General features: G+C 37.3%; 1 protein-coding gene across 4 annotated transcripts in view; it reads left to right on the top strand.

Annotated features, from left to right (window-relative positions):
• plekhg5b (pleckstrin homology domain containing, family G (with RhoGef domain) member 5b) overlaps positions 1 to 25,271 on the top strand; it is a 59,712-nt gene that overhangs the window by 32,683 nt on the left and 1,758 nt on the right. For 3 of the 4 annotated variants that reach the window (XM_056732969.1, XM_056732971.1, XM_056732972.1), the window contains 18 exons: positions 3,033 to 3,174; positions 4,434 to 4,533; positions 4,822 to 4,891; positions 5,395 to 5,486; positions 5,735 to 5,871; positions 7,315 to 7,481; positions 18,524 to 18,727; positions 19,888 to 20,061; positions 20,243 to 20,338; positions 20,917 to 21,117; positions 21,227 to 21,337; positions 21,504 to 21,653; positions 21,756 to 21,893; positions 22,793 to 22,912; positions 23,076 to 23,208; positions 23,485 to 23,600; positions 23,711 to 23,856; positions 23,959 to 24,879. In XM_056732969.1, coding sequence (XP_056588947.1) covers positions 3,033 to 3,174; positions 4,434 to 4,533; positions 4,822 to 4,891; positions 5,395 to 5,486; positions 5,735 to 5,871; positions 7,315 to 7,481; positions 18,524 to 18,727; positions 19,888 to 20,061; positions 20,243 to 20,338; positions 20,917 to 21,117; positions 21,227 to 21,337; positions 21,504 to 21,653; positions 21,756 to 21,893; positions 22,793 to 22,912; positions 23,076 to 23,208; positions 23,485 to 23,600; positions 23,711 to 23,856; positions 23,959 to 24,879 — 3,218 coding nt within the window. Of the gene's footprint in view, positions 1 to 1,954; positions 2,736 to 3,032; positions 3,175 to 4,433; positions 4,534 to 4,821; positions 4,892 to 5,394; positions 5,487 to 5,734; positions 5,872 to 7,314; positions 7,482 to 18,523; positions 18,728 to 19,887; positions 20,062 to 20,242; positions 20,339 to 20,916; positions 21,118 to 21,226; positions 21,338 to 21,503; positions 21,654 to 21,755; positions 21,894 to 22,792; positions 22,913 to 23,075; positions 23,209 to 23,484; positions 23,601 to 23,710; positions 23,857 to 23,958; positions 24,880 to 25,271 lie in introns of those variants that run through there. The other variant, XM_056732970.1, reaches the window with a different exon arrangement.

Here is a 25,271-nt window from a genome sequence, read left to right on the forward strand (position 1 = left end):
TCTGAGGCCCATTGGTAATCCAGCCGAACATTAAAGCCGACCTGAGCATATATGCACACACACGCACACTCAGCTGTTCTTGTGTTTGATCCCTGGCTCAGTGTTCTTTTATTGCCCAACTGTTCTGTCGGTTTAGCTGTTTCACTGTGCTGTCCATTGCTCTCTTTCTTTCAAAACCTTGCTGGACAACATCTTTTAAGTAGATTTGTCCCGAACTTTTTCTTTCTGTCTGTCTCTCTCTCCCTTTCTGTCCCTCTCACTCACAGTCTCTCTAGTCTCTACTGTAAACTATAGGTAACAGTCTGTTACACATCTCATGTTGCTGACCCGGGGTCACGTTCACCCTCTCAGCTGATTGGCAGACAACATAAGTTTCTCTCCTTTACACACACACACATGCACGCGATTCATAACCTGTCAGAGAACACAAGTCTCTCCCAGTTACATGAAGAAACTTTTGCTGATAGAAAGAATGCCATCCCTACTGTAAAAATACACTGCATTGCTGCTTTGGTTTCATTCAGACTTCTTTGTGTGTGTATGTAGTGGAGTTGGTGGGGTTCTCAGCATTTTCAAAATATCTTCTTTTGTGTTCTGCAAAGGAGATCGGGAGCATATAAGAGAACGAGCGACCGGAGCGTCGAAGAGAGAGGACCGGGCCCAAACATGTTTATGTTTGTATTTATGTGTTGAATTTGCCGGCCGTCGACCGTGGGGGCGGCCGGCTGTATTTTTACTTTTGATTTTATTTGATTAAATGTTAATTTAAATATCTGCCGGTTCCCGTCTCCTTCCTTCCTTTTAATTAACCTCTCTACAGCGTAGTTTTTCCAACACTTCCTTAAGTGTGCCGAGTAATTGTTTACATTTACGCATTTGGCAGATGCTTTTATTCAGACTTACTATGCATTTTTTAAGGAAGTGTGTTCCTTGGGGATCATCCCATGATCTTTGTGTTGCTTCAGTATTTAACTTTCCTTAAACTTACTCGACCAGTTAAGATACAGCAACACAGTAATATTTTCCTCTTATTTACACAAAAATAAATGATTACTTTTAATGATCTATTTTTAAATCCTAATTTATCTAATGAACTGAAGAGAGCACACGTCACTCCTCTCTTCATTTAGTTACATTGGCTCCCTATAGTTGCTTGCATCAAATTAAAGCCTCCCGGCCTACAAGACCACCACTGGTTCGGCACCCCCTTATCTTCATTCGCTTATGCAGACTTATTTACCGGCCAGATCCTTACGCTTTGCAAACGAACTACGTCATGTGGTGCCATCCCAAAAAGGTAAAAAATCGTTCTCGCGTACCTTCTCTGGATCGGTTCCGCATTTGTGGAATGATCTGCCCGCTGCTAAGAGATCAGCAGATTCTGTGGCCATCTTTAAGAATCGTCTGAAAACAAATCTCTTCCGTCAGCACCTGACCGATCAGTTCTGACTTCTATCTCTTTTCTACTCTTTTTATATATAATTTAAAAAAAAACTTAGCTCTGTATACTTTGGTAGTCTATATGAGACCAGGTTTATAGAACTTATGCTTTTCATCCTTATGTTGTTCCAATTGCTTCCATTGTGTACTTCATTTGTAAGTTGCTTTGGATAAAAGCTTCTGGTAAATGTAAATGTACTCTACATTAAAGTTGTCTTCATTGTGGTTGCCAGGTATAGATCAAATGACCAGCTAAATATTACTTACTGTATCTCAGTTACCCCCTTTAGTCACACTGTAAAAAATCCATAAAACAGGGCACAATATCATGCATTAATATGAAGAAATTTTCCATATTAATTTGTACAGCTGTTTCACCTGTTGTTTTTTAATTTGCACTGTTCTGCATTGTTTTAGCCTTGAAGGAAATGTCCGTAACATTATTGGATAATGTACCGGCAATTGTTAAATTGTTATCGTTTAATCATGGATGCCAAATACCTGTAAATGCCTGTAAATAAGGTATTTCTACAATGACATTGAATAATTGAAAACTTTTGCTTGAGTGTAAATGAGGATGCATGAACACCATTTGCAGGGCTGGTAAACATAACATCTTGCCAAATTTGCTGTATGTGTTGTTAGTGCATCTCATTTCATGGAACTTGAGTAGAATCACATTGAATCACAACAAAAAAAAATTGTCCACAACAGCTCTCAAAGCTTAACGCAAAGTCCCGACAAACCTAAAAACATAAAAGTGCATATAACTTAATTGGGCTCATTGTGGTAGACCATGCCTTGCCTATTACTGACAACTCCATTTTAAAAGCGTGCTCTATTTAAAAACTTTAAAGAACCAGGACTGCCTTTCTTCCTCAGGCTAGAACACTTTTAGGGTGTAGTCCGGTCTGAGACAGAGATGAGCCAAATTTAATCTCCGCTGCCCCGTCGGATGGGTTCAGGAGAGAGAGAGCACAGTATATGATTAGCCTCCCAGATTAGAGAAGCTTTAGACATCTGAGGAATAATTTGGTTCTTGGGGAAGACCAGAAGTACCCTAAAGCCACCCCCTCCTCTGGGCCCTGCCCCCATGGGCGTTCAACCTGGCTAGACTCTAAGGGGATGGATTTATTGGACATCTTGTTGTTTCTTTGGGGGAGAGGGATTGGGATCCCATCCGTTTGGAAAATCTTGGTTGTGAGACGGTAGTGTTTTACTTTTTTGACATGGATCTGCAGAATCCATGTAAACCCGTGGACGGGGCGACCTGTATGCATCCTATGATGTGGAAGGTAAGAGATGATGATGGCGGGGCATTGCCGATTCCTGCTCTTCTGTTCTAGTTTTTATAGGGATGTGGATTAAGTTTGCGACCTTGTGTGGGCTGGTATGTGTGGTGGTTGGTATTTCTATCTCAAAAAAAGGTACAGACATGAAGAGATGTTTGAGGGTGAAACTTTTTCCTTGGTTCATTCACATACTCTGAACTGTGGAATTTCTTCTCGTATCTTGACTCATATATAATTTGTTTCTTGCCTTCCTTGAAGTATTTTCTTTACTCATGATTCTTACTGTCTCTTCTCTTGTAGGTGTGTCATCACCCAGACTGTCAGGAACTGAATGGTAAAAACCCTTTGCACCTGTGTGAGTCATGTGATTCTCGCTGTCACCTGGATGACACTGACAGCATGCACTTTGACAGGCACCCCCACTTTGACTTACAGCCACAAGGTAACTGACCCAGCAGACATGCGCACACACACACTATTTAAACAACAGCTAAAGTTCATCTGAACATCTGAAGTTCAAGCGTTCACCTTCCCAGAGAACATTTCTACAAACTTGAAGCAATTTTTTTTTTTTTTTTTTTTGTCATAACATAAATCCCATAATGACATTTATTATTACAAAATACTGTGTTTTACTTTTATTTTAATGTATAAAATATTACTAAAGGTCCAGTGTATGAAATTTAGCGGCATCTAGTTGTCGGGTTTGCAAATTGCAAACAACAGCTCACTCCACCCCTCCCTTTCGAAGCACAATGGCAAGGATATTTTAGTTTACTAAAATTAAAACTTTGAAAAAGTTCCTGCTCATTGAAATCAAATAAAATATTAACCTAAAAATTACTGGAAATACTTAACTCAAGGAAATGTTGCTTCAAAAATAAACTGAAGTAAGTTTAAAGCAGTAAAATTATAATAATAAACACAAACTAAATTAAAAATTAATTAATCTGATATGGCAACATAAAAAATAAAACAACATATTATAAAATGATACATTTACCATAATTGCTATTTTTTTTACAAAAAATAGACCAAAAAATCTAAAAAAATAAAAGCTAATTTAAAAGATGAAGAAAAAAACTAAATCAAACTAAAATGAAAACTATAATAACTCTGGTCTGACACAAGACTAAGATGACGGTGCGTTGTCACTTCATTGCTGAAGGAGAACACTTATTAACGAAGCAATTCAATTCAATTCAAGTTTATTTATATAGCGCTTTTCACAATGTGTTTTGTTTCAAAGCAGCTTTACAGGGGCAAACAGGAAAAACAGAAAAGTTAAAACACAGCACAGTGCATAGTATTTATAGAAGCACACTCTGAACAGGTTGCATGCTTAGGATTACTGTAGAAACAACTTGTCAAATTCCATGCAAGGGGACACACGGTGTATGTATATAGAAATAGCTTATTCTAAGGTAATTCTGAAGTAATAAAAACATAACGCTTAATTGTGTAAGGTCTTTATACACCTCTGAAGACATAGTTATGTGTAATAAATTGTATTTCTGTCAAAGATCCTCCAAAAAAATTACACTGGACCTTTGACTTAATTACTAAATATTGTAATGTAGCAGTTCATTGTTATTTACTCTTATTGATGACAAACTTTTTTCCAACTTTTTTTCTTGGAACCTAAAGTGTTTTTCAGGCACACATCAAACATGTTTTATTTAAACGCTCTGTGTGTCGCAGGTTCCATCCTGGCACGAAATGTGTCCACGCGGTCCTGTCCCACCCGCACCAGCCCCCCATCAGACCTGGAGGAAGATGAAGAAGGAACCAATGAGCATGGGTATGTTGTACATGCACAAATCGCACACCTGTAGTACGTCCGTATCCAGGTCAAGTATTGCCCACATGTAAAGCCATCAATCACAGCATTGTTTTTATTTACATGCCATTTGTGGGTGGGTAATAACAAATCTCACGTTGCAATAACCGGCTCTTTCTAAAAGATAAATTACCGGTGCTTTGATATGAAAGAGCTATTTGTATTTGTTCATGAAGGGCAGTGGCCTGCATTTGTCATGTACACGGATGCCATGACTGTGTATGTGATGTTTTTGTTTGTTTTCATCAGGGAGCGCAAGACAGGAGGACTGAAGATGAAAGGAAAGGACGGAAAGAAGCCCAGACGACGACACACTGATGTAAGGCTCATGGGGAAATACTGCAAGTTTTGTAAAGGATTACTTTCGTTATGAAAATGTAAACTAATTCTAATATTATGGGCTGAAATGTGACCTGGACATGCTTGCAAAGTTTTACACCTTTAAATGTTTTTCTTATAATTGTTTTTTAATCAGTCTTCATTTTGTTTTAATAATTTAAAAACATTGTTACGTTATTCCATGAGTGTGAATGTGTTTCTCGGAACTCACAGCTTGATGGGAAACGCTGCAGCAAAGCTTTTATGTCTTGCGTAGTAACATATCTAGTTGTACCGCACAAGCGCAGACTTGTATGTGGTATTCCCTATGATGTCATATGTAATGCACAGGAGTTGACACATCATCTGCCCCAGGATGTGGCTCTTGAAACTTCAGACTGCGTCAGGGAAAAAAGATTAAAATCTTGAAATATTTAGAAAGTTGTTGTGACTTGAAGTGGTTTGTGGCTTCTCTGACTGGTTTTGGATATGTCGCCCCTGTAGGACCCCAGGAAGGAATGCTTCACGCTTAAGTTTGACCTGAACATTGATATTGACACTGAGATTGTCCCGGCAGTAAAAAAGAAGACTCTACGGTGAGCATTGTGCCCTTTTAATACCTTTTTTTGAGGTGGGGAGATTTTTCTGTGTATCATCACATCATTTGAAATGATGGTTGCGTCAGTCCAATGTGGCATCTATGTATACATTTATATGTTGTCAGCCATTTAATTAATAAAATTAAATCTTTTTGTGTTTACTTAACTTTTAAATTGCCATGACTTGTTCATTTTAGCAGTACTAGCAAAAGTGTATGGTTAATTGGAACTTCATTGATTTTTAGAGAGGTCCTCGGACCAATTTTTGAACGTAAGGGGATCGAACCATCCCGAGTTGATCTGTTCCTGGACCAGTCAAACACTCCGCTCTCGCTCCATTTTGAGGCTTATCGTTTTGGAGGACATTATCTCAAAGTAAAAGGTAAAAATCATGTGTTTTTCCTGATCCATCATGTTTCTGAACAGCTTGACCTCTGTGAAATTCTCCTTTCTTATTTTAACAAGACTTCAATTACCCCAACAGAAAATCTTGTTTTGTGTCACCGTTCCTCTCACTCTTCTATCTACCAGGCTTTTACATCCAGTAAATTCATCACAATCTCCGAGTATTAGACTGCACTGTGTTCACACAGAGGTGTGGCCAATTCAATATCATTAGTAGTAGTTACATTTCTAAACAGGTGTTAGAAGAACACGCAGGTTCTTCTTTATCGGCTCTGCTGACAACTATTTCATGACGAAATAACCATATGCTTGTCTTTTCAAATCCTCATCCCCTCATCTTTAATCTGATAACGCAACCACATACAGACACAAGATCCACGCCCACTGCGCTCTGTGGCTGCCTGCGTCATGTATAACCTGTGACCTGAGAATGGAGTGAGTTAGTGTTAAAATGATTGGGACATAAACATGTAGTCTGAGATATGGCAGATTGTTTTTTCATGTGGAAGAGCTGTTCATTTCGATGTGGTTTTGAATCTCACTAACAAAGGATTTGAGCAAATGAAATTGAGTTTGGGATTAAACCCTGTTTCTTGCAAACAGGTTATTGTGAGTATTGATTTTTATACAAGTATTTCAAGAATGTTTATGCTTATTTATATTCATCCCCAAATCGGAAGGAGTTGGATTTATATTTTGCTAATAATTAGAAGCTTATTTTAGGATCATTATTTTATTTAAAAAATACAGTGTATTAATTGTATCATACTTTTACTTTACATTATTAGATGTACTGCTTTTTATGCCAATAAGACATTACAATATAATTTTAACTGTAAATTAAAATATTATGTAATGTTAATTAAAATATTAACAAGAAAATAAATTAATGGAAAATGACTGCAATGGAAATATTTCTTTTTAAATTTAAAATATACGATTATGATATAAATCTGTTAGGAATCTAATAAAATAATTGAAATGTAAACAACTACTAATAGTGCAATGGCATATATTACATGCGTTGTATTATTAAAAATATGTAAGAATTTTCAAGAAATTATAATAATTTTTGGGGCATGTGCTCTATTTTGATAAGAAAGTAATATAATAGGCTTTACTTTTATGCAAAATAGGTAGTTCTTTTGATCAGTTTCATGATACGTGTACAGTGTCATATTACCTGCTGTAATATCCATTCATTATAAGTCGTCTTATAATATAATCTTAAAATTACATCTTTTTCATCTGACTAATGTTTTCTGAATAGAAAAATATGTTCACATACCTAACAGATATTTCATTATGGATCATTAAATTACTAAATGTGAGGTGTTCTTCATATCTGCTATAAATGATGGTAAACGGTATGTGCAAACTTTTAATAATGTATGACCACATATGTGTGTGTGCCCTACAGCCCGCCCTGGCGATGAGCTGAAAGTAGAGCAAAGCGTGAAGGATTTACGCTCTCTCAGTCTACCCAACATGAAGCCGTCAGTAGGGGGCAGTCTTTACATCCTCACACCAGCCAGTGAGAAGGGAGAACATGGGTCCCTGCCGCGGCGAGAGACCGTGGACATACTGGTCAGTCATGTGTACACTTATTCAGGCTTTATGAGATGGTTTGTCTCCTAGATCTGGTTTCAGAATCTGTCTTTACTTCATTGATTTTTCCTCTTACAATGTTTTGTAAGACTTCTTGCACCCAAGAAATAAACATTTAAATGTATTTTATTATATATGTTACATTTAATTATTATGTTATTTTTTTGTTTATATTTTATTACATTCATTTCACATTCTTCATTTTAATAAATTGTTTTAATTTAATCTTATTTATAATTTTGTATATAATAATTATTTTTTAGACATTTTTACATGTGATATGAGAGTGTTTGCTGTTTCTGGCTCTAAAATATTGTTCCGTTTCATCGTATCTGACCACTTTAGACTCACCTGGACTTTTGTCAAATCTTCCTTAGGAAAAACATTGTTAACAACAACATATGAACTCATAACAGGAAGTACACTGACTACAGGAAGTGATCAGTTAACCACCGGTTTGCTACTCCTATGAAAGGGCGCTCTTAACCTGACCGTAGTCTGGTCTTGTTGGGCATGATGTGGTTTTTAGTGTTTCCTTTATGTAGAAGTGCTCTGTGCATATTTCAACATCGTATAGTTGGATTTTCCCATCTGTGACGCATGTGAGATGGGTAGACATGTCTCTGCTCAATCCTTCTTTCATAAAAGGATTTTGCGTGCTTGAACAAACATGGAAATGCTCTGTCTCAACACGGATGACTGTAGGGATGTGAGCGCAGGCCCCCCGCTGAACCTGCCAGCTCATTCACTGTTATTTTGAGGTTTAAAAAAATCAGGAATAGCTATAAAAACTATAGAATAGACTGTTTCCCTCTTGCATCAGACTTCTGCTGTATGGATGCCGGCTGTGTAACTGCTTGAGACAAGCCTGTGCGTGTTCGAGTTTTGCTCTTTCCTTCTTACGAACGTAGATTTGTTGTTCCTTTTCCTCAGTATAACTCGACTGAGAGGACAGCCCAGAGAATGTGGTATCTTAGTCTGCATGGGTTTGATTTAGCGTTGTTTTTGTTAGAGGCTGCCCTAAAAAGGACACATTTTTTTGCTTGGGTTTATTTTAAGAAGTTCCTCAGAACATTAAAAATGGTTACATTCATAGTTGTAATTTGTGCCTTTTTGACACACCACACACCCTAGCAACCACAACACCCTGGCAACCTCATACAAAACCTTGCATTAAAAGAGGAATTAATCACAATTGTATTACAGAAACGTCATTGTTGCTGTCTCTAATTCTACAGATGATGTATTTGGTGTAGTTTTGAAGCACAATCCCTTTTCATAAACATTATACAACGTTTAAATCGCAGTATCAACAGATACTTCATTTGGTCAGGCATTTCTTATCATTCATGATGCAATTCCCGTTGTAGATATCCATTATATGCAAATAGCCTTGCACGTTCCAAACTTTCATCTAAAATGCTTTTTATGGTGAATGAGAAGAGATGAAAAAGTATAAGTAACAAATAATAAAATAAGACTTTTTCATTGAACTGCCCAGGCTCAATATAGTTATTGAATGACTTTTTATTCTTATGATATACTATGTCCCCTAGTCTTACCTTCTTAAACCTTGACCTGCAGAACATTTTTGGCATTTTTATAATTTGGCCACAGTTTAATGTTTATTAAGTTGTTTGAATTGCAGGGACAGTTGGAATGTCTTTATAGCGTGACAGTGTTATAATGTTAAGTTTTCAAAAATCGTGAGCACATTTTTAACCCCATAACATTGCTTAACACATAACAAACACTAGATATCATCTCATTTATTGTTGAAACTGATATTTGGGTACTTGTAAATTTTTTGTATACCATATGTGTTGCATTTCATAGCTATGAGGTTATCTTTCATTATTCTGTTTGTATACACAGACCCTTTCAGAGAGTATTTTCAGTTTTTTGAAAACTTTTTTTATAGATATGCATTAAGGTAGAATTATAATTTTGTTTTATTCTGTGAGCTAATAGAAAAATCTCCAAATTTCAAATAAAAATATTGTTTATTTTTGCATATATTTGCAGAAAATGAAAACTGGAGAGACAATAACATAAAAGATGCTCTTTATTTTTTCACACCTCAAATACTGGAACGAAAATAAGTTAATACTTACTTTCAAGCTATACAACTGTAATATTTGTACATGTATTCAGAAATTAATTTATATTTGATTTTATTACGGTTTTTATACGTCTTGTCATGCTGTCAGTCTTTCAAATCGCTCTTGGATGATTTTGTCACTCCTGAGGTTTAAACTTGTTGAAATTCAACAGACACTGGACTGGAATGGCCATAATACATCTAAAAATGCTGCTTTAAAAAAATGAAAATGTTATGCCGCTTGACTGCTGGCAAATATATTTCCGTCTATTCTTGTGTGACCGTGTCTGTGTGCTGACAACCTCGAATCTTCTCGGCTTCTCTATGAAGGAGTCTTCTCATGGAATTTTTATGAGAGCTGCTTGGTTTTGTCTGTGAGTGTGTTTGACCTGTATGTGGTAACACACCCACTGTGTCTTGCCCCCTCACCAAAGTCTGACCTTTAGAAAGGGACCCTTCACCCCTCGGATTATAGGTACGCCGCTGACACCGCGGCTCCTCTTTGAGGTTTGATTGGGCAGATGCGCCCTGGTGACCTTTGAAGCATGAGTGTTTGATGTAGCGCTGTGACTTTTACTTGACTCAGTTAGCTGAAAGGCAAGTGTCTCATGAGAGCATGTTTTCAGGTGAAAGTTGTGTTTTTGATATTTTGATCTAATCCATATTTGCCAAATATAAAGTCCCCCTAGTGGTCTTTCGTATAACTGCAGGAATCTGCAGGTTCTGAATACAACATCAGTGCAATGGCAACAGTAGGAGTGAATAACTGTGGTTACTATTGATGCCAGTTTTCAAATGGACTAGATGTTGCGCTGAAGACTGAATTTGCATCACTGCCCTGAACCATGATTTGATATTCATAAATTGGTTGCAGGTGGTTTTAGTAATACTTCCCCTGTTTGAGACAATCAAATTGAACAAATATCTTTGAGTGGTGTAGCATGATTCATCAATATATTTTTTACTTCTGCTAAAGGATTAATTTTGGCAACTCTCAGGAGAACACTGTGATACAGATGGTCTCAGAGCTGATGTCATTCCATTAGATATCAGAATGTCAAACCAAGTGCCACTTGTAAAGAATGAAATAACCTCATACATCTAACTTCCCTTTTCTAAGAATATTTAGCAAATATTTTTAACTGGCTGATGTCAAGTTTATCTTTAGAAGATCATAAATGTTTCGAGTTAATTTTAAACGTTTTAAATGAGTAATGTAGTTAAGTTTTTGAGCACTGATCTGGTTTAACTGTCACGTTAGCATTGCCGTGTTAATTTCATGACAAGAATAATCATTACATTGCATCTTTACTAAAGCTGTTTGTAGTGAATTCCAAGAATCAACTTTTTTGCAATATGTGAATATTTGTTTTACACTGTTTAGGAAACATTGACCTGATCTCTCATTAAATAAGGAAATGTAGCCTTAAGATTAAACACAACTCGTATCAAAGGTCTGAATAACGTGTGCTCAGAATCTGCAGGAATGAGACACTTCCTGTTCCTTTTTGAACTGATAGCACACCAAATTAAAATAGTATAAACATCACAGTTTTGTTTGCTGTCAGAGCAGATATAGTTTGTGCACAGTGCTTTCTTCATTTAAGATGCATTAAACTAATGCAATTTCTACGGTGTTTAATTTTTGGCAGGTTTCTCTTGGTTTCAAAATCTTCCATTTAAAACTGCAGACCAATGCAAACAGTAGTAATGACTTATTTAACTGAGTTATCAACAAAGACCCCCCTCCCCCCCACATGATTGATGTTCATGTGAAGTTAACACAATTAACATGCAATTAGTTTCTGACCATTAACACTCTTTGTTCACAGACTAGAGAACAAAATGTGAGTTTAGCAAAAAATGGCCTTTATCTTCACGGGAAACTGGCAGTGGAACGACTGTTAGTGATAAACCAAATGAGAATTAAGATTTCTTAAAATACGCTGTGATTTAAACTGGAAGTGTATTGTATAAAACACCAACCAAAGGTATAAAATATGAACCTTTCTGTTGTATATGCAATGTAACAGAAATTATTTACTTATCTTTTAAAGACTATAATGTTTTGAACTTGATGTTTACTTTATAAAATACAACCAAAATCACTAAATTAGCCCTTTCTGGTCAAGTTCATTTTTTATATACTTGTCTTACACAATTTTGCATAATAATTCTTGTTGTATTGGGATTTATTGTAGGATGACATTTTACTGACATGAAACATGTGATTGGGGTTTTGGTACTTCCCGTTATTCACAAAAAAAAACCTGTGATACAATATATAAGATCGACACATTACTAATACTTTCATTCTTCAAGGAGGTTGTTGTGTGGGAGGGGGTTGAATCTGCCGTGTGTGTGTGTGTGTGGCCTATGGTGTAAAGAATGACTTGTGACTTGATTTTACTCCTCCCATCTCCTGCAAAGACTTTAAAAATACCTTCATCTGTCAGTGACTTGTGAAATTGGTAGTTTGTCTTTCATTGTTTCCTCTGGATGTAACTCAGTGAAGTGGGAGTTTAGGGTACATCTGTACACCCTCGTGCTTGACTCGGGTCAGATAAGAAGGGTGAAGGTCACATGATGGTACGTTTTGGACGTCTATCCTCATGGCACAGTTGGGACCTGCTCCACATGGTTCCTGAAAGTTTTCCTGATGCCTCGTCCCTAAGACAAAGTCCTCCAACGAAGTGCAGGGTAAGACAGACTTTATTGACTGATATTATGGATCTGCTTTTTAAGGTTCATGACCTTGGTGAGGGTGTTTTGCCGATAAACGTTGGCTAGAAACTTGATGCCTGCTTACCGTAACCACCTGATTCTTTACGGTTCATAACCTTGGTGATAGTCAGTGTTTTTCTCATCTTATTTATGCCTCAGTGATCAGCCCATCAATTATTAAACTCTGAGATAGCATCACTTTCCAGCGAAAGTATCAGCGTTTCTCTCATTTAATGTGTGTTTTGAGGGTGAAGACACTACGTGTTCACATGGAATGGAGAATGAATGTGCGTGAAACGGAAAGGAGCGTGACGCCACCTGACGGCACGGGTTCCCCCCCTTTACGCTAGTCAGACAGTCTTATCTGATCAGGCGATAAAGTTTTGGTTTTGATCACTGATTAAGCGTCTGCTTCAATGGCTCTTTGTTAGGCCCACGGTTTGACTAATTCAAGCCGGTCACTGTGGATGTTGTTAACCCTGAGAATGGTCCCGTGTTGATACTGAAGCAAGGCTAAAGAATTAAATGTGACCTGGTTAGAATTGTGTTTGTTTCTGGGTGGATTTGTGAGGGTTTTGATGATTCGTCTCATCATTATTCACAGCTTGATCAAAGCTGTTCTTATCTAAAACAGTGATTTAAAAGAGTGATACGCCACACAAATGACTTGCTAGTTTGTTGCTTTGTTTTGTTTTGTTTTTTTACTTTTTACTGATATATGCCACAGGTAAACATCTAGGATTGGAGACTGAAAAAATATATTTTTTGTATTTATTCCAAGCTCATATTTTTTTGGTAGAACTTGTGTTAGTGTTTATTTTTTTGTGGTGTTTATGCCGGAACAGATAAGATAAAGATTTTTGTTCAGATTTTTCATTCTACTTCACCCACCTTAAATCGCTTTAACATATATTTTATTATAATTGTAGAACATGTATCGCTATTATATCTGAAGAGTTTTGTTCCAAAATGAGATAAATCTTTTTTTTTTGTTTTTTAAATCATGTTTTTTATTATGTTATCATGTTTTTTATATAGTTAGTTAGCTAGTTTTGGAACCAAACTCTTCATCTATTATCATTGTTATTATTATGCTGAACGGCCGGCCTTTAAATTGACAATAATGTGTGAATCGAATAAAAATTCTACCCACCCTTTATCTGAATGCATGAAATGTGAGGTGAAACAAGGAGTATCCTTGTTACTATAGTCATAGATAATCAAAGTGTTTCTTTGTGATAAAAATATTTTTTCTCTCCAGATCAATAGTAGAGAATGCATACCAACCTGCTTAAAGTCTAGACTTGTTGTTTGACGTGCTTTTGTTCGGGTTTTCCCGCAGTTTCATATTCCAGCTGTCATTTCCCTGTATCGGTAAAGTGAAAGGGTTGCTGGGAAATCACTCCAGCTGAGACACAAGGATGCCATTCTACTGATACTGTCATGACCTTATAAATAACAAAAAGTATTGATAGAAAACTAAATGATTTTTTTAAGTGAAAAAGTAAACAAAAATAATATGTTACAGCAGTAAATTTCATGTTGTGTAGTGTAATTCATAAAAGAAAATGTGTTTTTCCAGTATAACCTGGTTTGAAAAAGATACCTCATCTAAAAAATTGGGGTTTTGTTGCCATTTACTCAGAGGGCATTCTTTTTTCTTTTTGTGAAACATAAACATAAATGTGTGAAAGTGAAATTGATTTTAAATACCACTCTCCAAAAAGTATAACAATTGTATTTTTATACAACAAGTGAATCATTTTTAGTCTTTAAAAGCTACATCATCACCGATATCACTTAAATCAAAAGGTATCGCACAGTTTTTTTAAGGCTTTATCGGTGTTCACTGAATTTTTGATAGTGGTGCACTGAAAGGAAAATTCTGGCCGAAAGAGAAAATTCAGGATGCACTTGACTGAAAACCGAAAATGACTTTAAAAGACTTTTTAAAATAGTTTTATATAATTGTATTAATTACACACACTAAAACCACAAAAATGAAACGGAACTTATTTTAAAACTATACTAAATATATTATTCTTCCTTGGTCATTGCATTTGGACACTTTTGTGTCATTTTCTGTCTGCTGGTTTTGAGCTTTTCTTGTTATATTTACTGGCTTTAGCTTTTGTTATGGCATGCTTACATGATCACTGGCTTGCAGATCCGTCGTTCACATTACAAGCGAAAAAGCGACATGATCCCATTCATTTCAATGGAGAGCTGAGGTCTTCTGGCAACACAGGCAGTAGCAACCGTGGGCAACCGGATGGGGCATGTGTAGCGGCGTGACAAAGTTGAGATATCTTCAACCTCATGCAAGAGCGACTTTCAGGAGCAACAGCCATTAGGAAGATGATAGAGCTAATGTGATCCATGAACGTCATCACTCAGGCGACCATTAGTTGGAACGCCCACTATAGACCTAACCGCCAACCCCCGACAATTTCGGTGCATCACTAGTTTTTGAGTTTGTTTATTTCATTAGAACTGCATTATACTTACATTATTTCAAAAATGGCCGTTGCCAGAGAAAAATTACATTATACTGCATTGGAACAATATAAAGTTTACTTGGCGATGGCAAAATGTTGATTGTTTTATAACTAACTTAAAAGGATACTTCACCCAAAAAAAAGAAAATTCTGTCACTATTTACTAACCTTCCAGTTGTTCCAAATCTGTATTAATGTCTTTGTTCTGATGAACATAAAGAAAGATATTTGGAAGAATGCTTATAACCAGACGGATCTTGGCCCCCATTGACTCCCATAGCAGAGAAATTACTTTATAATTTTTACATTTATATTTAGGCATTTGGAAGACGCTTTTATCCAAAGCGACTTACATTTCATTATCCTATACATATTTACATATGTATGTGCAATCCCCTGGGGTCGAACCCACAACCTTGCGTTGTTAACGCAATGCTCTTATCACTGAGCTGCAGGATTTTTTAGTTCTGTTGAACAGAAAATAACATATTTTGAAGAATGTTGGACAGCAAACAGGTTAGGGGAACTTTTGACTACCATTTTTTTTCCTACTATGGAAGTCAATGGGGGACAAAATCTTTCTGGTTATAAGCATTCTTCCAAATACAAGCATTGTTCATCAGAACAAAGACATTTATACAGATTTGAAACAACTCTAAGGTGATCAAATGATGACAAAATATTTGGGTGAAGTATCCCTTTAAGATTATCAAAAAAAATAATCTTAAAAGAATTTGACTTTACAATTACATTAATTCCTTTATATTTTGTCCAAAGGGTCTCACAAACAAAAAAACATTGACTTTTTTTACCTTTTATTTGCTTGCTTGCTGAAGCTGTGAAAATTAAAACATTAAAAATATTATTATATGCACAAAATTGCCGTAGTCCTTTATGGTCCACTGAAATGAAATTTAAACTTGTTTTTATACAGACAATCAGTTGACATCTCTGAGGTTCCAGGATGTGTTTGATATCTCCTCCTCTTCACATGTGACTGTCTGCGGCCACGCCTCTCTTTTCCCTTCCACACAATGAGACGGGATTCTCCAGTTGCCATGACGTTTGGCCCGTCCCATTCAGTAATGCAAGCAGCGAGGCTCAGTTGGTCACTTTTACCTCACATCACTGGACCTACCGGTCAGCCCCCTTGCTTCTCATGAAGGAAATCAAGAAGATCTTTATTTACGTTACAGAATTTCACTTGGTTGTTTTTGAAACCTGTCCAACATCCGTGTTAGAGGTCAGCAGTACTTGTGTATCTATTGGTGCGTGTGCGAGCGTTGTGTAGAAGAGGGTTTGAGGGATTGTAGCAGCTGGCTCTGGCATGGGTCAGGCTCTGTGAATCCAGCCGAAAGAGTACCATGGTCTTCCACCCATTTGACATGTCGCTTGCTTCCAAGGTGAGTAAAGCAGACAATCTGGGAACCCTGTTCCTCTTCATAAATTCACTATTCGTTTAATTGCTCCGCAGTCTTTAAACTTCGATAACAGCTGATCCCAGAGTGGATATGGGAAATAAAATTCCTAGGTTTCTTTTACGATGTTGCACATTTTAATTTAAGAAAGGTGGCATATTTCATTTATTATTTGACTTTCTTTCAATATGTCCTCTGGGAATCGAACCCACAACCTTTGCTCTCCCAGCTGAACAATAAGAACATGATTTGTTTTGCTTGTGCTTTATATAGTTTGTGTTTGCGTCTGATGTTTATAAATCTCATTTGTTGTATTAGATTTAAATTAAAAAGTGAGATTTGTCATGAACCTTTGACCACCAATCCGTGTAAATTATAGATGTGAGGCTTTGACAGAAGGATTTCTTTTGATGTGGTGTTCGTTGGGTCTGTCGGTTCTACATCTCATTCAAGCTTACAGTACTTCTTTTGATAAATGTGTTCCTAAACCAAGCATATAAATTGGCGGTGTGCTTTAATGAGGTTTTGTTTTGAAGTACTATCTTGTGATCTGTCAGTCGTCCAAGTTTGTCTAAAAGAAGTGTGGTCCGCTGGGCCGCTGTTGGTGATCCGTTGCATACGTCTGTCGTCTGTCCTCCCCAGAAAGAGATTTCCTGACATCTGCGTCCTCATCCTTTCACCCCAGAATCCGCAGAAAGCCCCTCATCAAAGCTCGCCGTCTGCCTGCTGCTTTGGCCCAATGCTAAATATAGCGGGGAGCAAACTGACCAATCCAGCATTATTTTATTTCCTACGTTACTGAGACATTTTTGATTTCAGTGCCAAACAGTACAATAATTCAATATAATGTTAATCGGTTTATAAATAGCAAGCACGTGTCTTTACGGTTCTTACTGCACATGGTACCAGAAACAAACAGATGAAACTGCACAACGCACATTAACATTAGAAAAGATTTCTTGCAAAATTCAATACAGCTGTTTTCGCCCAGAGAATCAGTTTCCCCAGTGTTTGTTTAGGGAATTCCATTGCTTTGTTTTCAGTCCTTTCCTGTTTTTTTGCGCATTCCCCAAAATGTCATAGTCCTCTTTGGAATGTTCAGGAGTTATTATTGCGTAGTGGAATTCCCTGTGTTCTCAAGAGGGGTCAGCGAGGCCTGTGTGTCAGAGAGATTACTGCTTCCTTGGATACTAAAGTGCTTGTTTGTTTGTTTAACTGGCTGGATCTTGTAAAACGGAGTGTCTGAAGATTCTCTGGAAGAACAATGGCAGTCTTAATCTCTGATTTGCTGGCTGCAGACTTTATGTATGATGTCATGAGGAAATTACAGCGTTCAGCAGGAGTTTACTGTTTTGGAGAATCCGGATGAATCATAATCTATTGTTATTTCTGATGATGTCATGAGCTAACTGAAGACATTAATCTTTTTATGATTGCATGCAGGGTTAGGCGATTTACGAGTTAAAAGGATAAACTGCTACTTTTGTATTTATTGTGAATACAAATTACATTTTTCCTACAAATTTGTTTTCTTATTGTTGTTGAACTTTTTTCAATTTACATGACAATTCAATTTAAAACTTTTCATATAAGCTTGGGCAATTCATTTGTTAGAACAACCTTTTATTATTAATATATATTTTTACACATGCACATCACATTTACACATTATATTCACATGCATGTCAACCAAAATATATTTCGTTATATTGATTTTAGGGTTTTGCTTTAAATTGTTAAAATCAAAATGAATTAGAAATACATATTTCTGATAATTATTGTATATTATTATTAGTATTATTATTATACTTATTATTTCTTTAACTTTTTATAACCGGAAAATAAAAAGCATGAAATATGGAAACTCTTAATGCTGTTTGAGAAGCATCCCAGAATACACCTCATGAAGGCACTCAGGTAAAAATAAAGTATATTGCTTGGATGTATCGAGTTTTGCGGATGAGGTTTAATCGGTTTAGATCAATGCTTTGCTGCTATGTTAAGCTTCTTGTTTGTCTCCCCCTGACTCTCTCTCGCTTTCATATCTCTATCGATCTGTTTATACATCTCAGTTCACCTCTTTCACACTCGCTCATTCAGTCTTTACTATAGTGTGCCGTTACTGATAACACATTTCTTATCTGTCCTTCACAAAGACTTGTTGTCTTGTTATCTCTCAGCAATTCTAAATGTGGTGGTTCAACAAAATTCCCACCTATGTCTTGCAATGATTTTCTCTCTCTCTCTCTCTCTCTCTCTCTCTCTCTCTCGTACACACAGGGTCAAGCCCGTCGGCGGAAAAACATGACCGAGTTTCTGGGTGATGCAAGCATACCGTCACCAGGAACGTTATCCATGCTGGGCGGGTCGCTGCCGAGTGTTGCTCCTGGAGTGCCACTGTCCGGGGTAGGTGCTGGACCAGACAACTGGAAAAACCGCGCCACCAGTCGGATCAGTGTGTTCTTTGGTGCCGGATCTGGAAAGGTAAACCCCTCCCCACACACATACACACACGCTTTATCATTAATTGTCAACTATCCCTTTAAGTCCCTCAAAACCCTTCCACATGCATGTAGCAACCTAATCCACATTTCCTTTAAAAAATGTAAAACTGTGGTTTGTTCTAAAGTAAACAATGCATTCCCAAAATAATAAGTGCTAATTTTCCCAATTCCCATGACACTTCAATGAAACTCAGGATCTCTGTCTCTGTCACACCAGATGGGTGACATAGAGACATTAGCTGTCACTCGCCTGTCATTTCGCACGTCCCCTCTTTTCACAATTAGAGTGAAATCCCTCTGAAGGGAGACAGGGACTGTCCTTATATCCCATTGGGACTCTTCAGTCACAAAGGGATGGGTTAACCAGGGCCAAACAGTCATCTCCATAACCCAGTACAGTCCATCTGTGTCTGCTGCCTATTGTCCAAATGCACTCAATGCAAAAGACTCGTTGTCATAAGTACGCCAGACAGCCCATTACAGGACAATAGCACATGGGACCATCCCAGAAGACCATTGACATGAATAGATGGGCTTTCATTAGAAGCTTCAAGAGATTGTGTTTAAGGAAAGAGCTGTTTGTAAGGTGTCATAAAGTCCATCGGGGGTGTTTTGATGGACGAACAGAAAGCCGCCAGGGATGTGTGCAGTTGGTGGTTGTTGGTGGGAGTTTATCACTTGTTTAGGAGTTTATAATGTTTTTATGTACGTTTTGGTGATTTGAAGGTTGTATTTCTGAGAACGTATGAAATAGTTAACGTCTACTGAAAAAAATCCATAAAAAACTGTAAGATGACAGTTTTTAATGTGCTGTTACAGTATCAGATTTTTCAAAGTTTACGATCATCATAGCATTATTTATTTATTAAAATGCAATAAAGATGAACATGCAATATATGAGTCAGACAAATTTGTCTTTGATTTTGTTAAATTTTGTGTTTTATCTTTTATGGCCAATGAATCCTTCTCAAAATATAACTTAAGAGACCGAGAGAGATAGAGAGAGTTTGTAACCACTTTTGGGTGCAATACCTCTCCCTTATATATTAAACTTCAATCAATATACTGCCGGTGGATTATTTCTTGTATATTTATAGTATTATATTTTTTACATCGTGCCTATTTTTGTGTATGTATTAGGAGGTGGACCGCATGGAGCTGCTTCATACTAAGTTGCAGGCGTACACAAAGTTTGGTCTACCCAAGAGTCTCAGCTACTCTCAGCTAGCCTTCCACAAGGACTCCTGGGAGGAGGAAGAGAAGCCAGACCTGACGCTGGAGGACAGCTGGAGACAACTGCTGGAGAACCCTGAGGTACACACACATGCTAGGATTGATCTGTGAATTTATTGATGAATTTGATTGATCAGTGTTGTTTTCCCAGTGCATCTCAGAACAAATTTATTTTGCATGTCTGTTTTACAGAATCACATTTATATATAATACTGCATCTTCAATAAGTGTGACCTTTCTTGTCTTTTTTTTGTGTGTTCAGAGTTTAGGTCAACGTCAGTTTCAACAGCAAGAGGCAATATGGGAACTGATCCAAACCGAGGCTACGTACATCAAGAAACTCAGGGTCATTACTGATGTAAGCACTTCTGTTTCTTTTTATTTGGGTAAATCAACAATAAAACCACAGCGAAAAATGTGAGACATTAAAATAAAAAAGTCACACAAATCAATTATGGATTACATCGGTAGCCATATTTATTTAAAGAGAAAAAAACTGAATTATTTGTTTTTGCGAATGAACTTCTCACTTAGAAACGTAATGTTATAATCCTAATATGACATAATATTAATGCAAAATAAAACAATGAAATCCTTTTATAATATCATGCACGATGACTACATCTATCAGTTCTTCAGTTTTGTGATTGTGCTAGTATAATGCAGTTAACTTAAAATAAAATGTGAGTGTATATTCTTAAATTTCAGTTTTATTGTGCATGTTTCTTATTTCCACCTATGAAATAACTTTTCATCTTATGTAATCATGTCCTTGTGGGCGGAGACAAAAATGACCAATAACTGCCCCAATAGCTGCAAAACAATCTAGTCAAGTTCACTGGATAGAATTTTTAGCAAAAGTTTCCAACACGCTTCCAGGTCAGTGTGGTCCTCTAGTAGAGTTCAATTGTGATTTATTGCGATTCTCTTCTCTAGCGATTCCAATGCGTCCTGCTGAGTTTACAGGACAACAATTTGCTGTGCGAGGTGGAGCCCGCACGCCTCTTTAGCAACATCTACGATATTGTACTTCTGCACAGTGCGCTGTGGGTCCAGGTTATGTTTCCGGCGCTGGAGAAGGCGCGGCGCACACAGAGCCTGATTGACCCTACGGACCTCGAGCAGGGATTCTGTGAGGTGAGTAATGAGCTATGAGTAAAATGTATCCATTACTGACATGTTAACCAGATTCATTTGCCTTTTTAGATATTGTAACTAAGAGTCGTGTCCTTGTGTGTGTATATAGTTTTCATCCAGATTCCAGCCATATATCCGGTACTGTATGGAGGAGGAGAGCTGTATGGAATACAATAGTACGCTTTTGAGAGAGAACGAGCTCTTTAAAATCTTCATCACGGTGAGGATTCACATCCAATTTAGCGATTGAAAGATTTTAAAATAGGCAATGTTTTTATTCGATTTTTTTTCATTAAACGTATCATGCATTTTTTATAAAGAGACTTAACTTTAATCAGTATATATGTTTCAAAGTATATAAGATCAAATCTTTTATTTTTATGAAGTGGGCTGAAACAGATAAGCAGTGCAATCGTCTTAAGCTGGCGGACATGCTTGCCAAACCTCACCAGAGACTGACCAAATATCCTCTGCTCCTGAAAACCATTCTGAAGAAAACCGAGGGGGAAACTATCAAAGATGCCCTCAACCGTATGGTACGGCTCTGTTGTGTCAGAATATTAGTTATTTCCGCAATACGACATCTGCTTGATGTTTCAATCTGCTGTGCTTGTCTGACTGTTGTCATGCATCTTTAGGTGTCGTGTGTGGAGGGCTTCATTAACGGTGTGGACTCACAGATGCGACAGCGACAGGAGCAACAGAAACTGGCGGCCACTTCGGCCCGGGTAGAGGCTTACGAAGCAGTGGAGGGAGCCAGTGAGGAGGTGGAGAGGGTGAGAACTGAATTAAAAATCGCTTTTATCCTCTTGTTAATATGGGGCTGTCACAATATGTATTGTAATGTTTCTTCTTTTAATAAAAAATAATATAAAATAAATAATGCTATCAGGTAACCTCAGCCTTTATTTTATTTTGTGTTTTTTTCTATTTTGTCCATGAATCACACTCAGAATACAAGTAGGGAGGGGCAGAGGGAGATTTTGGTTTTATACAGCTTATACATAATAAAAGACACCAATTTCCACTGTAGTTTTTGACCAGGTTACACATCAAAAAATACTGTAGTAGTATACTTTAGTATTACTATTTTCTATAGTAAACTCTGCGAGAATTATTAGATACTATAATGTATATTTACTTGAATATTCACTATAATAAATATTAAAGGATACTACCGTATTTAGTGAAGTTTGTTGCAAATTGCTTTTGTAAACTATACAATATACTCTCAAAATGTTCTAGAGTTTTCTAATTTCCTTGAAAAAATCTCAGATTTGTTTCTACGTTTTTATTATTTTATTGTGTATTACATTTTTACTGCATACTATGGAAAGAGTTTACAAAGCATTTCACTTTATAGCATACTCGGTTTGGTTATGGACGTAACAAATACAAGAAATTTGACAAACTTTATCAAAAACACAACAGTATACTGTAGTAAAATTATTACTGTAACATACTACTATTCACTACATTTTACTAGTACTAGTAACTACTAAAGTATACTTTAGTATTTTTTCATGTGGTTTCCATTAGAAAATATTGATGACATATTAATTACAAGTTATAGATATTGGATGAACTAGTGTTAAATAATGTCAGACATTGTAATGGCAGACATGTTGATTAACATCTTAACTCTTTCATTTCATCTCTTACTTTCCATCTTCAGGCTCTGAAAGAGTTTAATCGCTTTGACCTGATGGCGCCCATGATCGGCACGTCACCAGAAGAAACCAGACAACTGCACCTGGAGGGGGCGCTCCGCATGAAAGATGGAAAAGACAGCAGGGTTAGTTTGTTCACACCTCCCTCTCTTTCACAAGGAGTCTTAACATGAATTCATTCAAATGACTGTGTTGATTTCCGTATAATACTGTTTGTATGTAATTGTGGTGGATTGTTGTAGTTCCGTCACATGCAAATTAGCTCATTGTTATCTCTTCCAATGGTAGATGGACGTTAACTGTTTCCTGTTTACGGATTTGCTGTTGGTCACAAAACCATCAAAGCGCTTAGACAAGGTGAAAGTGATCCGGCAGCCCCTTCTTCTGCATCAGGTCGTGTGTAAAGAGCTGAAAGACACAGGTGCGCATTTTACAGCAGCACACCGAACCCGTTTTATAACCACTTCAAATTTACTGTAGAACAACACTGCACAATTTAATTAACGTATCTGATTTTTATTTTATATTTATTTTATTTGTTAATTAAATGAACATGATCCTCAAGCTTTAGCTGTAACTTTAGTTTAACTTTCTATTGCCATCTCATACAACATTTACTTCACAGGTTGCTTTAAGTGGATTATTTATATGACATAAGCATCACAAAGTTCTCATTTCCTTTTTTGTCCTGCCATAGGCTCATTTGTGCTCATCTACCTCAATGAGTTCAAGAGCGCTGTGGCTGCCTACTCATTTCAGGCAAACAGCGCCACCCAGGGGCGAAGCTGGATTGACACGATCTGCAGAGTCCAGGTAAAAACATAATGTTCCTATTGACATTTTTGAAAGCATAACGTTTTAAAGAACGCACTTGGCCTTTTAATAGAAAAGTACGCTTATAAAACATAATTTGCCTGTTTTAGAAACAACTGCACCGTTTGCGCTCCGAGGAAGGGAAGCGTCAGAAAGCATGTCTCAAGAAGAGGCTTCTTGAAGATCAGGAGGATGAAGAGAGCTGTAACTCGGCAGCCAGCTCGCCACACCTCCGACACAAAGATGCCAACAACAGGTAGATTAACTGTAACAACTTGTGTTTAAAATCACGAAATATTATATCATCACAGGGTTATTTAGAAAAAAATTAACTAAAATCTTTGTCTCTCTGTCTCAGCCCATCAGATGGGTCCACGGAAACCCTGTCGGTGATGGACATGGATGAATCTGGATCTTCTATTGAACCCTCCACGCAACAGTCTGACCCAGGTGGGCATCCAGAATCTGATGCTAGTATCTCCTCCCTCCCCGGGCAACAACACCCACAGGGAGCTGCTGACTTTGAGCCCCATTCAGACCTGGACCCACAACGCCGTTCAATGTCCATGGACAGCGCCTATGGCACCCTGTCACCAGAATCAACGGTGGAAATGCAGAGCCGATTGACCGCAACTGCGGAAGAAGACTCGGAGGAAGACAAGTTGGAGAAGAAAGCAGAAGATGAGGAGCAGGAGAATGTGGATGAGGAAGATGAAGAGGATGATAAAAGCTTGTTCGGTTCTCAGAACTCAGTGGCACATTCTTTTAAACCCAGACGCAGGCCACCCGTACAGTGTCGCTTGCCGTTTCTGGAGAGACTCGCTGTCAAATCCATCTCGGAGGACAACCTTCTGTCCACGGTTCACCATGTTAACATTAACCATGGTGTTACCAGGGCAGCTACAGAGCGCACAGGAAGTCGGCACACATGGGAGCAGGGGGTTAAATGTTTTGAGGGCTTGTCAATGAGCAGGAGTCTGACAGAGCTCAATGCCGCTGGATCGGATGAATCTTTACCGACGGATGGGGAGAGTGATGAAAACGACAAACTCACGTGCAGTTTACCCACAGCCATGCTTTTGGACACATTTAGAAAAGCCAAAAGGGCACAAGAGGATGGTGGTATTCACCACAGTGCATCGGATGGGGAGCTGTCGCCCCCTAGTGGCTTGGAAGTAATGGGACAAGGAGGAGGACCCCAGCAACACAAAAAACTGACACTGACCCAGCTGTACAGGATACGAACCACACTGGTGCTCAATTCAACACTGACGGCCTCGTAAGTATTGTTTGTGTGTGTGTGTGTGTGTGTGTGTGCATGAATGGGAAATAGTTCAACCAAAGATAAAAATGGATTACAATTATTTTCCGATGTTTCTCCTTAATTTCCTTGTCTTCTTCAAATAAAGCTATTTTTTTGCCCTAGACACTTTTCATTGATAAAATTAGTATAGATAATAATATTATAGATAATTTGATGGTAATGCTTTAGAGTTTTAGGGTCACTTTTGATTTATTATAGAATGACATAAATTAAAACATAACATTTTTATTTTGGCATAATTATTAATCAAATTTTCTATATATTTTTTTTTTAGTTTTATTAGAATTGAAAAATGGCTTAAATTCTATGTCATGTTAATTTTAGGAATTTCGCTCAATTATTTACGA

The sequence above is a fragment of the Triplophysa dalaica genome, chromosome 20, assembly GCF_015846415.1.
Source record: "Triplophysa dalaica isolate WHDGS20190420 chromosome 20, ASM1584641v1, whole genome shotgun sequence".
Taxonomy (NCBI): domain Eukaryota; kingdom Metazoa; phylum Chordata; class Actinopteri; order Cypriniformes; family Nemacheilidae; genus Triplophysa; species Triplophysa dalaica.